The following is a 13,370-nucleotide window of genomic DNA, read 5'->3' as shown; positions in this document are numbered from 1 at the left end:
AAGTTGGTTTTGTGTGCAAGGGGCTTGGACTTCCAGCCAGCATGTGTGAGTATGTTAGATAGGAGCGAATGGAAACAAATGGTTTTTAGGACTTGACGTGCTGTTGGAGTGTGAGCAGGGTAATGCTTATGAAGGGATTCAGGGAAACCAGCATGCCCAACTTGAGTCCTGGATATAGGAAGTATAGTGCCTGCACTCTGAAGAACGGGTGCTAATGTTGCAGTTTTATAACTGTAGTGTTAGTATGCTTTTGGCACGACAGTGATGAAGTGAATGATGGTGAAAGTTTTTCTTCTTCGGGTCACCCTACCTTGGTGGGAGGTGGCCGATGTGTTAGAAAAAAAAATTAAACAGCATTTTGTAATGTGTAACTATGTAGGTGATTACTTACTGAATACATCTCTACTACAATTCTGTAATATATCATAGGCCATTCATGTTCTGTTATATGCATACTGTACTGTCTTTAAGAGGGAACTTGCCAATTTACTTCAATTTCTGATCATACATGCTGTGGTATATATATGCCTGACTGACCATGTCAACAATATGGAGGCCTGGTTTAGAGTTGAACCAATGATCCCCCAGAAACATCAACAGATTGTCATGCAAAAACAACCAGTGAAATAACTTCATTTGTTTTAGTATCTGAAAGCAGTAATCATGCAATCATTATAACAGACAACTATAGGGGATAACTCACCACACATCTGATCATAACATGAGTAACTTTATCATCAGTGCGCACAGACAAAACATAGTCTCCAGGCTTACTCTGCGATTCTCGCACTAAAAAACTACCATTCTTGCCCTTCTCAAGAATAAGTTTTTCTGCTTCACGGCCAGAAAGATGACCATGGAACCACCTGTTAACATTTACAGTATTAGAATTTTTTAGATTGTTTACCTTCTCATTGTAAAGGCTATCAGTTTTAAAATGTTATTTAAACAGTATTACTGAAAAACAATAAAATGATTTGTTAAAAATTTCTGTATGATTTTTTCACCCTGGAAGATCCTGAAATAAAGCATTCTATCTACATAATTACAACAAAAAATAAATTATATACAGTACTATACCTAAAAAAATTTAAATACAAAATATCTATGATACAGTACGTATACAGTATTTCACTACAAAACCTACGTCAACAAAATGTACATTATTTCTGCGCAAAATTAATGGAGGCAAAATTATTATATATTTCAATACACTAATAAAGGTAAACAAAAAATGTTTAATACAAACCTTTCGGTTGTGGGGTCCGCACAGTTTAGAGGAAACTTGAGCTCAATAACTTCTCCATTTTTTTCCCGCAGTTGACCCTGGTTTTCCATATAAAACTGCACCAGCTCAGCCAAAGTTGCAAACTTTTCTCCTCCATATAAGTCATAAAAGTCACCCATATTTTGGATTTTTATATGAGTTACTTCACCATTTCGGCTGAAATAAAAACTGATATGTAAAGAGCTACATTATCAACTTTAACAAGTGTTAATCAGTGGTGCAAATATCCTTCCATCCTCTGGAATAAAAGGAGAGGAGCCAAGGTCTGTTTCTTATATTCTTAAGTGCATTCTCAGCCTATCAAATTTCAAAAAAATAATTATGCACAAAAGAAGAGTAAAATATCCCCTTTAATTTTTCACTCACTCTCCGATCATACAGTATATGGGGAATTGGAGGTATGGGTATTAGGGGGAAGCCAGGTTTGATCCAAAGGTACACAGTAGCTCTAATTCCTTGGAGCTACTGTGTACCTTGGAGCTACTGTGCCAGCATCATGGCACCTCCATCCCTAAAAGGTTCATTAAACATGAAAATTCACCCCAAGTGAGAAAATTACAAGCCTCAAATTAATTAATGTTATCACAATACTGTACATCATAAAACATACAGTATTTTATTAGTTGCTTCACATTTTTGCACATCTGAATTAAAAACAATGTCAGAGCGTAACAATGTTTTATTGTAAAGTACAGCATATCTACTGTGCAAAGCTAGAATAACCACACACACTTCATCATTATTGTCATAAATATGTACAAAAATTCATATACAGTGGTACCTTGACTTACGAGTGCCCCAACTTCGAGTTTTCTGAGTTACAAGCCATCGCTCAGTCGATTTTTTGCTTTGAGCTGCAAGCCAAAATCTGAATTACGAGCAAGCTTCAGATACGCCACCACTAATTGGCAGCATATCTGAAGTACAAATCCAACTCTGTACCCAGAGGAATGTCAGGTCCTTTGTCCCATCCCACATGCTCTTCCAAGACATAACTGGAAGGATAATACTCCCACACTAATCCCAGATTGCAGTGAGGCACCTCGTCCCTTGTTGGGGTCTCATTTAAATCTGGGAAAGAGGTAACCTCCATTTCAACACGAAGAGTTTTTCCAGAAACATTAAGGTGGGTGGAGTACTGATAGTGGTGGGTAAAGTAGTGACGGTGGTTGGTGGAGTAGTGATGGTGGTGGGTTGAGTAGTGATAGTGGTGGGTAGAGTAGTAGTGATGGTGGCGGATGGAGTAGTGATAATGGTGAGTGGAGTAGTGATAATGGTGAGTGGAGTGGTGAGGGTGGTGGGTGTAGTAGAGATGGTGGTGGGTGGAGTAGTGAGGGTGGTGGATGGAGTACTGATAATGGTGGGTAGAGTAGTGAGGGTGGTGGGTGTAGTAGAGATGGTGGTGGGTGGAGTAGTGAGGGTGGTGGATGGAGTACTGATAATGGTGGGTGGAGTAGTGAAGGTGGTGGGTGGAGTATACAATATTTCTATTTTTATAAATACATTTTTCTTATTTAAAAACCCATAACAAAAAATTGGGGTGGTTTTATGAGGGGTAGAACAGATTAATGGCATTTCAATTAATTTCAATGAGGAAAATTGATTTGATATATGAGCAAATTGAGTTACGAGCTGGGTCACAGAATGAATTAAACTCTTAAGTCAAGGTACCACTGTACTGTATAAGCCATCAATAAATTAAACACTCATTAATCATTGCATTATTCAACTGTATTCCAAACAGATTTGATTGAAATGTATAATAATGAATATCATAATTAATGAAAGACAAAACTAATGCAACACTGAATATTCCCATCTTTTCCCTCTATAGATATTTTCTGACAGTACAATAACTGAATTTATTCTAAAAACATTCTTTATTCACACTGAATGTGTATCACTGTACCCTCTATTTACAAAGCACTTGACTATCTAAAAAGGCATCATTAAAACTAATATCAATGACAGCTCCTTAATTAATTTGCCAGTCACAGGAGTGGTGGTGGTGCAAAAACACATTACAGTACTTACCGTACTGAGAGTGTGAAGTCGCCAGGGTTGGATTTGGAAGGTCGAGCCAGGAAGGAGCCTTCGATACCCCGCTCCTTCAGGAGCACCTCCGCCTCCAGCCCCGACACATTCGGGTGGAACCATCTGCAGTTACAACATGTTGCTCTCATTACTATATACGTATTAACTATTCTAACAAATCAACTTACTGTGTATAAAGAGTGACACTTTAAATTCTCTGTGACTTTTCTTTAAAATATAAAATAATGTGTATCAAATTCACAAATTACAGACCAAAAGAAGATTAAAATATATTTTTAAACAATGCCATGAAAAAAAAACCTAAAGATGAGAAAATACAAATTTAAGTACATTGCACAACATGATAAAATAATAACCATGGAAATGAAGCTGCTGAGTTTGCGAGTCTAGTATTTATTGGTATGAATGCCAATGTTTACCTGTTGTGGCATTTCCACAAGCGTTTCATTACTGGAAGATTAATAAAGCGAGAGAACAGGAAAATAGAAAAAGTGGGGGTAAAAGACTGAAAGGAGAATACAGTGAGGGAAAATGGCACATGGTGAGGGATGGAGGTTGTGTAATAAAATAAAATGAACTGTCTTCATTGGCTTGGTATATTATATGGTATACAATTTCCTTTTTCACTTAATTATTTACTCTCACCCATTTAAACCACTGTAAAAATGAGACACAAAGAATGAACACGAATTTTAACATTACATTTAGTACAGATAAAATTAAATGAGTAAATGCGAGATAATGAGATAATATAACGAAGAATGGGGGTTAACATCAACACAGGTCAGGGCCATTACATTACCTGCCTTTCAACTTGATGGCAATCGCTTCAGTTGATCGTTTGGTGGCGCCCTGAGGCTGATGGTGGTGGTGGTGGTGGTGGTCAGAGCTGCTGGCCACACCACTAACCACCTTGTGGTACAATGTGTGCAGGCGGTTCCACATCTTGTGGGTCATCATGATGATGAGCCCAACACTCACACACCAATAATCCTGCTACTTTAATGCTGGGCTGCTCATTCCTTACAGTCTCTAAGTTAATGTAATGTCTCAAGACTTTCACATCCATTAATCACAGGCAACCAAGTCCTATTGTGGGACATGGGCTCATGGCTACAATTTTAATCCACAGAATATTTGAGTTCATAGAAAGTTCTCGTATTAAATGTAATTTCTAGCTACACATAAAATATATACACACATTAGCAGGATTACAAAGTAGGTATACAAGTTTTTTTTTTTACATTACAAAATATTTTTTTTCTTAAGGTCCACAGTCTTATTGACCTCGTGATTTTAATTTTATTCTGTAATAGTGGTCTTTTACTGCAATGTGTGCACTCTGTTGATTTGTTCCAAATTACAGTTCTTAAAATGATTTCCATCATCCAGCAGCAATAATTGCTTCAAATTTCAACAATTTGATGCTTAATAATTTTATCCTATCCTAGCAAGACAAAACTTCCGCATAACTACACAAAACATGTTCTTTCAGCACTCTTACATAAGAGTAGCATTTCAGACATTACTGCAGAAGGTTGTTTATACACTGAGAGGTGTTCATCTCTCAATAAGCTACTCAAGTCCCTATTTTAGGGTTCTAAGTGTTCTTCAATGATAGTATCCTGTTTTCCCAAAGACCAGTGTTAATGACCTCTAGTAGCCAAAATGCCTAAAGCAGAAAGCAGAAGCACTTCCACAATGCATTCACATCACAGTGGTGACGTGTGTAGGAGTTGTGTGCAAACAGTGTTAGGTTTTAAGCCTATCAATTGGATGCATGGCAATAAGTCTATATTCATATGCACACTAACATCAAAAATATTTTATTTCCTAAACAGAGATTCAAGTAAATTCTCAGTGTATGTACTGTACGAAGAGATATAAACACCTCTCGGTGTACATACTGAATATCAAACAGATCCCTAACTCATGTTTTTACTCAAGAGCAATACATAGAAGCCAATGAGCTCATTAAGGGTAACACAAATTGGTTTAATAAAAAGGAGTCATTGCAGAATACCAATATACACCTACCACTTACAATTACCAAAGAACTGATGGCACAATCATATGTTTATGAAATGTATAAAGGCAAAAAACTAGCAAAATTACAAATCCTGTGGAAAAAAATGCAATATTTTTAGGATATGTTTAATAGAAATATTTCAGCCCTGGGACTTAAGTCACTCCAAATATACATGAGGGTAGGAAAATCTATCTTATATAGTTGGGAAGACCCCCAAGTAGAATTAGGTCTGGCAGTATTTCATCTGACTCCTACGTTTGGTTGTGGGAGGGGCGAAGCTTGCTTGATCATATATGCCAGGGTGGCAGTAACAATGTGATTTTCCTTTTTGTGTGTGCGATTGTATGTATTATAACAGGAATTGGCAAACTTTTTTGGGTATTACCCCAAAGCAAATTTGTGTACAGCAAAATTAACCCAAAGCAAATTTGTGCACAGTGAAATTATCCACTAGATTTGAAAGTCCACAGAACCTGGAAAAACACAAGGAGTATTCAATTTCAAAACATGTAGTAGTTTACTGAATTCATTTGAATGGAGAATAGTCATACAAACTGAAATGTATGTATTATATGTAATAAAGCAACTTTGAAAATAAAACAAAATTAACAATATAATAAAATGAAAAATAAAATGCATGAAATAAAAATAACAGACAAATTTAGTAAAAATCTCATTGAGTAACTAAAGAATTTCATTGAAAACATTTTCACTTCAGGTTTTGGAGCAATGATGTTGTTTCATTTTTGATACATCAAAATTAGGGCTTTTTGATGTCAGAGCAATTTGGATACTGTCTTTGATGTTCAACCGATTTCTGGACTTGGTTTTTCAAGTTAATGAGAGTGGAAAATCCTTGTTTGCAAAGACAGTAGTTGCAAATGGCAGCAGTACAGTGGACCCCCGGATATCGGCCAGTGAAGGTATCGGCCAAATTGAATTTCGGCCACTTTTTTGGCTGAAATTCTATCCTGGATTTCAGCCAGCAACTCTGAAATTGGGCGTATTGGACGCGTAATAATAATCACTCTTGGGCACATTAAATGTCTTATTTTAGGTTAATAGAGACATTTTCATTAAGCCAACTATGATATTTTCTTCCAAATTTAACATATAGCATATGTGCTATCGAGTGGCAAGTACCGGCAAATCAAGGAGGGAGGGAGGAGGGTTCCCATTACGTTTTCTCTGATTCAGTTAGAGAAAACTGTGAATCTGGCATCTGGCCCAGTCACCGGCCTTCATATGTATTTGTTTACAATTCTCAGCATGAATTATTCATTACTTCTCCCATCGTGTATGATGGCATCTAAAGGTAGTTGTTAGAAACGATTAAACTCAATGAACATGGTATGTCAATGGTAATAATATGGCTGTGTAGTGTAACCCTGGGGGGCTACATACGTGTACCTACATCTACCGCTGCCTACACTTTCTACAAATAAATACTACTCACCTCTCGCCCTACATTAGGACTACAAATATTTTAAGGTAAATAATCAACAAACTGTGGCAGTAAATGACAAAGAATGGAAGTAACCCTAGAGAGGGTTTTGATATCTGAAGTTCTTAGGGTTTTGATATCTGAAGTCCTAAGGGTTTTGATATCTGAAGTCCTTAGGGTTTTGATATCTGAAGTACTCAGAATTCAGCAATTTGACCAATTTTACACCATTTTCAAAATTCCAATTTAAAAGCAGAGTCCAAGAGTCCAAAACACTGTAGGTATTCCAGCCACTTGAGCAATCTTTCCACTGTTCATTAATCACATTCCCAGACCTCTCTTATATAATACATGCCCTCCATTTAAAATTCACCATCCCTCCCAAACATGAGAGGTTTCTCCCCCATTTCTCTGCTAATAGCCATAACCAAAAATGCTTATCCAATGGTTTAGGCTGGGAAGGGGGACCTTTTCACTTATTCAGAAAAATCGCCAAACCTCGACCATTTCTGCCATGTCAAGGCCTTATCACATACTACTGCCGGTTTGAAACTGACCAAAATCTTCCTTCATTTTTCCAGTATAACAACTGGCACCAATATACCTTGAAAACAACCTAAAAAATGCCCCCCCACATTGCTATTTTAACCAAAACAATTAGTCAAGAGGTTTGCTGTTCCCATAGTGCACTACGTGGAGCAGGATAATTTGTTTTACTGTACACACCCACTACACAAATTTACTTTCTTATGTCTAGGCCAAAATTTGCCCTACTCAGCAAATCTGAGTGTGCTATGATTTATGAGTAGATCTACGGCAGTCACTGATCCATCCCAGTGACATAGATCTACATGACTGATAGTTTAAACGGTTAAATTCTGGCCAAAGTGCCAATCTGGAGAATGCTTGAAGTTTCTCAATTTGTCCTACTTGTAATACAAGAGAGAAAGATACCTCACAATTTATACCTGGAAAATTGTGGAGGGACTGGTCCCAAACCTGCACACCAAAATCACTTCCTACAAAAGACCTCAGTCCTGAAGAGAGAATTTGGTAAGTTCCTCAATTCAGTTCCTGCTCAGCCAGATTGTGGTGCATACAACATCCCAGTCAATTAGGCCAGCAACTAGCCTGATATACGACTAGGTTGTTGGGACAGCTAATTCCCCCCCCCCCAAAAAAAAAATCGTCTTAGTTAATTCAAGTAATCCATCAAATGGTCTCTCTCTATATATCCCTGTGGACAACGCATGCACCGCTAAGGTTATCTTTACAGCACACATACTTATGTTCAATGACTTCACTGAGCAAATTCTTGAATGTTTCTCCTACGTAATTCTTCTTCACAGTGACCACACTTGATTGTGTGAACACCGGCAGTAGATGTAGGTGGTTGGTTGTTTATGTACAGGTTCCTGGTAAGTTTTTTGATGGACGTGAACACAGTCCTTGCCTTGTGGCAGCCGGGGTGTTCACGTCCATTAAGACAACACGTGCAGCTGACTGTTACATCGTTGCTTGGGAAGCTTATATGTCCTACTGGTGCGCTCCTTGGTAATGAATCGAAAAAGTAGCAGCCCACAGTAATGGGCAGATGCATGAAAATCCAGTTACCCAAAGGACACAGCAAAACTGCAATCAGATATCAACTGGTTTAGTGCATCCCCATCTGTATAATATTGATTATAACGTACAAACGTTGGTAAAATAACCAACGAGACATTTATTACGACTGCGCTTCGCTCTTAGAAAAAAGAAAAGTAGCCATAATAAATGCATCTAACTGCTCTTGTGTCCAACCACAACCTTCTACTACTACTAGTAATAATAGCCGATATCCATACGCCCACGGCAGATAAAGCACTGTACTCCTTATCGTGTCTGTTCCTCCGGTGACATTCACCAGCTAATCACCCTGACAACAGACATACACCTCCTCAAGACAGCACTATCACCTTTATGTCATCACTTCCTCCAGTGACGTAAAATTTCTACAAATTTCCGCAACCACTCAAGTTCAGGTATATCGTCACCCCTCCACTTTCTTCCTCTCGCTACTGACTAATAGTTTTCATGTCCCTTATTATCCTCTTAATTTCGCCTCTCGCTTTGCCTTATTTAGCTGCTGTCATGTCTTGATTCCCTATTGCCATTCCTTCTTTCCTTGTCGCCATTCCTTGTTTCCCTGTCGCCATTCCTTGCTTCCTTGTTGCCATTCCTTGCTTCCCTGTCGCCATTCCTTGCTTCCCTGTCGCCATTCCTTGTTTCCCTGTCGCCATTCCTTGCTTCCTTGTTGCCATTCCTTGCTTCCCTGTTGCCATTCCTTGCTTCCCTGTCGCCATTCCTTGTTCCTCTGTCGTCATTCCTTGCTTCCCTGTTGCCATTCCTTGCTTCCCTATCGCCATTCCTTGCTTCCCTATCGCCATTCCTTGCTTGTTTAAATTCTTGCTTCACTGTCGCCATTATTGTTTCAATGTTGTTCTTCCTTGTTTTCCTGTTGCTATACCTGCTTCCCTGTTGCTATTCCTGTTATCTGTTGATATTCATGCTGCTATCCCTGTTGCTCTTCATGTTAACATGTCGTTCTTCATATTAACATGTTCTTCATATTAACATGTTCTCTCCATGTTAACATGTTGCTCTTCCTTTCAACCTGTTGCTAATATTATTTACCTGTCCTTTAAGTTAACATGCTGCTGTTGCGGTATCTTGCCCTCTTGCTTACTTCTGCCTCCCTCATTAAATATTCACCTCTGCCAATTTCCCTCCCTCTCTACTATTACCGTCCCTGCATATAATTACCCTCCTTGTCTACTGTTACTTTTCATCCCTGCCTCCTGTTAACCTCTATGCCTGTTGCCCTTTCTACCTTTGATATACCTTTGAAGAGTTTCGAGAGTTTATCTACTCTGAGCCCGGCCATGGGCCAGGCTCCTACTGTTACAATCCCTACCTCCCTACTGTAGTAGTAGTAGGAATAAAAGCAGTCGTCGTCGTCGATCAGGAAGAAATGATGACTGATGGTAAGTACTAAACCCGTAGGAAAACATACAGCACTAGGAAAACAGGCAGTCAAGTTTGATCTAAGGCCATCAACCAAGAGACCTTTCATTTCTTTTTACCCTAGTTTTCTACTGTTTCTTTCTATACTGGCGCAAGCCACTCACGTTCCAGAGTTGTTCTGAACGAGGCTACTGAGTATACCAGTAATTTACTTAGCTGCTACACCTACCACGGTCACCCATCCAAGTGGGAGCCACACCCATGGATGATGTGTAAGAATCCATGATCTTGTTAGTGTGTCGCAGTAGCTTCACAAATACAATAGGTGTATCTTAGCAAGGGTAACATACAGTAATGCAATATTAGTCACACCACAGTAGCATATTTAAAGGTCCAGGGATCCTATGCGAAACAACATTTAGGAGGCTCCTTTAGGGGCCTCCCCCTCGCCGTTAGCTACTGCACCAGTGAAAATTTAATTATATTATTAGAACCAGACGTAAGATTGATTTTATGAATGGCGCTGGCCCGCTGCCAGTATGTCGCATATATTTTTTAAACACGGTATTTACACTATGAGAAAATTTTGCATTCTGATATCAAAATAGAAATAGTTTGTATATATAAGTAAATATTTGTGGTCGTGTGGGTATCTTGTGTGATCACAAACCGACAAACATTACATATAGGGTGGCTCATGAAGAGTTAAGAAACAAATGGTTAACGCTCTTGGGGCCCCTCAGTAGTCGGGGCCCTAAGCGGCCGCTGCGTCTACTGAGCAGTAAATCCATCACTGGCGTACATATTGTTCAGAAATATAAGATTTTGCACTCTGTTATCGTTTATCATTTGAGTTAGATAAACCATGCCACGGGCGGGGATAGAACCCGCCCGTGGTATGGTTTGTTTGCAATCGTGTCATCATGATTTCACGAGTTTTGAGTTAGATATGAATGACGCACTGCCGGCAATAATGAAGAAAAAATACATCTTACAGAGTAAATGTTATTACTGCAAACATTAAACAGTTTTAGACCATAAACATGCCCATGGTGCCTCTGATTTTCAGTGGGTCTATTTTACACTTCCTCTCATACTTCTCACTTCGGTACGTTATGCTAGTGTTTAGATTTGGGACTAGGTAAGGGAGGGTTGCTACAATTATCCGTATCAAGAGCCCAGCACCAGCATCAAGGATCTTCCTTTGAAGGAACTTGGTAAGTCAAAGACAAAGGGTAAGTTTGTTAACCTGTGCCCTGGTGGCTAAAGCTCTCGCTTCACACAGCGAGGGTCCGGGTTCGATTCCCAGCGAGGGTAGAAACATTGGGCGTTTTCCTTACACCGGTTGTCTATGCTTACCCATCAGTAAAATGGGTACCTGGGTGTTAGTCGACTGGTGCGAGTCGCATCCTGGGACAAAACTGACCTAATTTGCCCGAAATGCTCTGCATAACATGTCAACCATGCCTGTATACCTTGTACATGTACTTGTAGTAAATAAATATATTATTATTACCAGCAATGGATGATTCTGGGGGTAAGATAGGAGGCTGTGTCATGCCAACACCTGGTATGGCTCGCTGATAGCGCTCCACAGATACCAACGGACTGATAGCACTACTGAAGCTTCTCACACTCAGGTAAAATCTCTGAAGTCCACTATGCATTTTCGAAGTATTATCCTACCTCAGTGCCAGAAATAGGTAAGCCGTTACCCCGCTACAGGCCCTTCCCCACTCTTATTTCCACACAGATTCACAACTGCACAACTCAGCCGGGATGGGCTTACAGCAGGTCGATCCTTCCTCTGGCAACTGTTGCACCATTATGCATGATCTTGGATGCACTGGAATCTGAGCAAAATCCAGATGTAGTATTCATACACATTGCGAGTACTGCTGACAGTGGGCAAATGGATTTTTAACTTTCTAACAAATCGAACCGAGAAAGTAATAGTCAACAAAAGTAAAAACAGAAGCTATCAGTCAAAAATCTCTGTTCACCATCATACAGTGTTCGCACAAATTCTCTCATTCTCATATCCGACATTTAGCATTGTATCATTCTTTGCAGACGATACTAGAATTTGTATGAGTGGCGTTCATTGAGGATATAACTATTCTCCAAGTTGATATAAACTAAGGGTTCCAGTAAGCCGTGGAAAACAATATAACATTCAATGAGGATAAAATTCAGTTCCTCCGCATTCAAACCACTCAAAAGAGAGCAAGTGAAATGATAATGGAAAAGTTTGCATTCAAGAATCGCAACTGTGTTACTATCACAATCAGGCTAGATAACTAGACCTTTCAAAGGAAGAAATGCCAAGCCAATGATGATACTCATTATGAGGCTGAATAACTAAATCTTTCAAGAGATGCCAAGCCAAAGATATTCTAAGACATTTATTTTTTTTTTAGAGTGGAATATTACTGTACACTAACAGTTCCTTTTACAGTATTCGAAACACTACACAAATAACCCGCACATAGGAGGAGCAGCTTACGACGATGTTTCGGACAATTTACAAAGTCACAGTTTGTAAATGGTCCAAGTCGGACCGAAACGTCGTCGTAAGCGCCTCTCTCCTATGTGCAGGTTGTGTATTGTTCCAGTCACGGTATTGTGCCTGTTTGTTCTCTACAGTATTTTAAAATGTTGATCTACAGAATGTACAGAGAACCTTTATAAATTCAATCAAACACTTAAATTATTGGCAATGCCTGAAGTCCACTAAACTGTACTCCCTATAAAGTAGGCAAGAAATATGCATCAAAATTTACATCTGGAAAATTCTGGAGTAACTGGTCCCAAACCTGTACGAGGAAATCACTTCCAACGAAAGTAAGAGGCTCAACAGACACTGTAAATCTCCCAGTAAAACAGAAGGGGTGCAGAGTAGGAATACACTTCAAAAAAAAATTAATGAAGTGTAAAGAGATCATGACTCAACACCATCCTTTCATACACCTGAAGAATGGAAAACAATTCGATTTCTAGTGTAGAGGCCCAGTTAATTATTATGCCTAATTCAACATAGTTCCCATCGTTCTTATCTAGGGAGGTGGCAACAAGTGCAGATGCAGCCCTGTCACAAGATTGAATTTAACATCATATAGTTCTTTATTACTGATTGTGCCATCACTAAAGTCTCTACTCACATTATGACTAACAACATGCTCAATGGTCGGGAAAAGGGAATTAATGTACAATTGTTATGGATTCCATCACACACCGGAATGCTTTATCATGATAAAGTTGATAAATTACAAAAAAAAAAAAAACTGAAAGCAAATGTAGAATATAACTTGCTGTGTCTACGTCTAGCATTAGGAATAATATTAGGAGAGAAATAAATAATGAAACTGAATGTTATAGGAATGCAGTTAGAAGCCTGAGCAGATCTATCATCCACTTTGATAACAGGAACGTAACTAATTACGCTTATGGAACAACTTGCAATGCGAACACTGATGATGTAGTGGCCAGGCTTAGGCTGGGGCACAAGTACTTCTGGCAGCTTGACATATAGATGATGATCAAACCAAATG

General features: G+C 38.9%; 1 protein-coding gene across 5 annotated transcripts in view; it reads right to left on the bottom strand.

Moving 5' to 3' along the window:
• The window catches only part of LOC128689437 (tyrosine-protein phosphatase non-receptor type 11), a 206,975-nt gene that overhangs the window by 105,350 nt on the left and 88,255 nt on the right, over positions 1 to 13,370 (bottom strand). For 3 of the 5 annotated variants that reach the window (XM_053777743.2, XM_053777742.2, XM_070086332.1), the window contains exons 2-5: positions 4,146 to 4,521; positions 3,323 to 3,445; positions 1,250 to 1,444; positions 704 to 866 (exon numbers count right to left, since the gene is read on the bottom strand). In XM_053777743.2, coding sequence (XP_053633718.1) covers positions 704 to 866; positions 1,250 to 1,444; positions 3,323 to 3,445; positions 4,146 to 4,303 — 639 coding nt within the window. In that variant the 5' untranslated portion in view covers positions 4,304 to 4,521. Of the gene's footprint in view, positions 1 to 703; positions 867 to 1,249; positions 1,445 to 3,322; positions 3,446 to 4,145; positions 4,522 to 8,101; positions 8,471 to 13,370 lie in introns of those variants that run through there. The other 2 variants (XM_053777740.2, XM_070086333.1) reach the window with 2 other exon arrangements.

This window comes from Cherax quadricarinatus, chromosome 18, assembly GCF_038502225.1.
Source record: "Cherax quadricarinatus isolate ZL_2023a chromosome 18, ASM3850222v1, whole genome shotgun sequence".
Classification (NCBI taxonomy): Eukaryota; Metazoa; Arthropoda; class Malacostraca; order Decapoda; family Parastacidae; genus Cherax; species Cherax quadricarinatus.
This window is presented reverse-complemented; position numbering and strand designations above follow the sequence as displayed.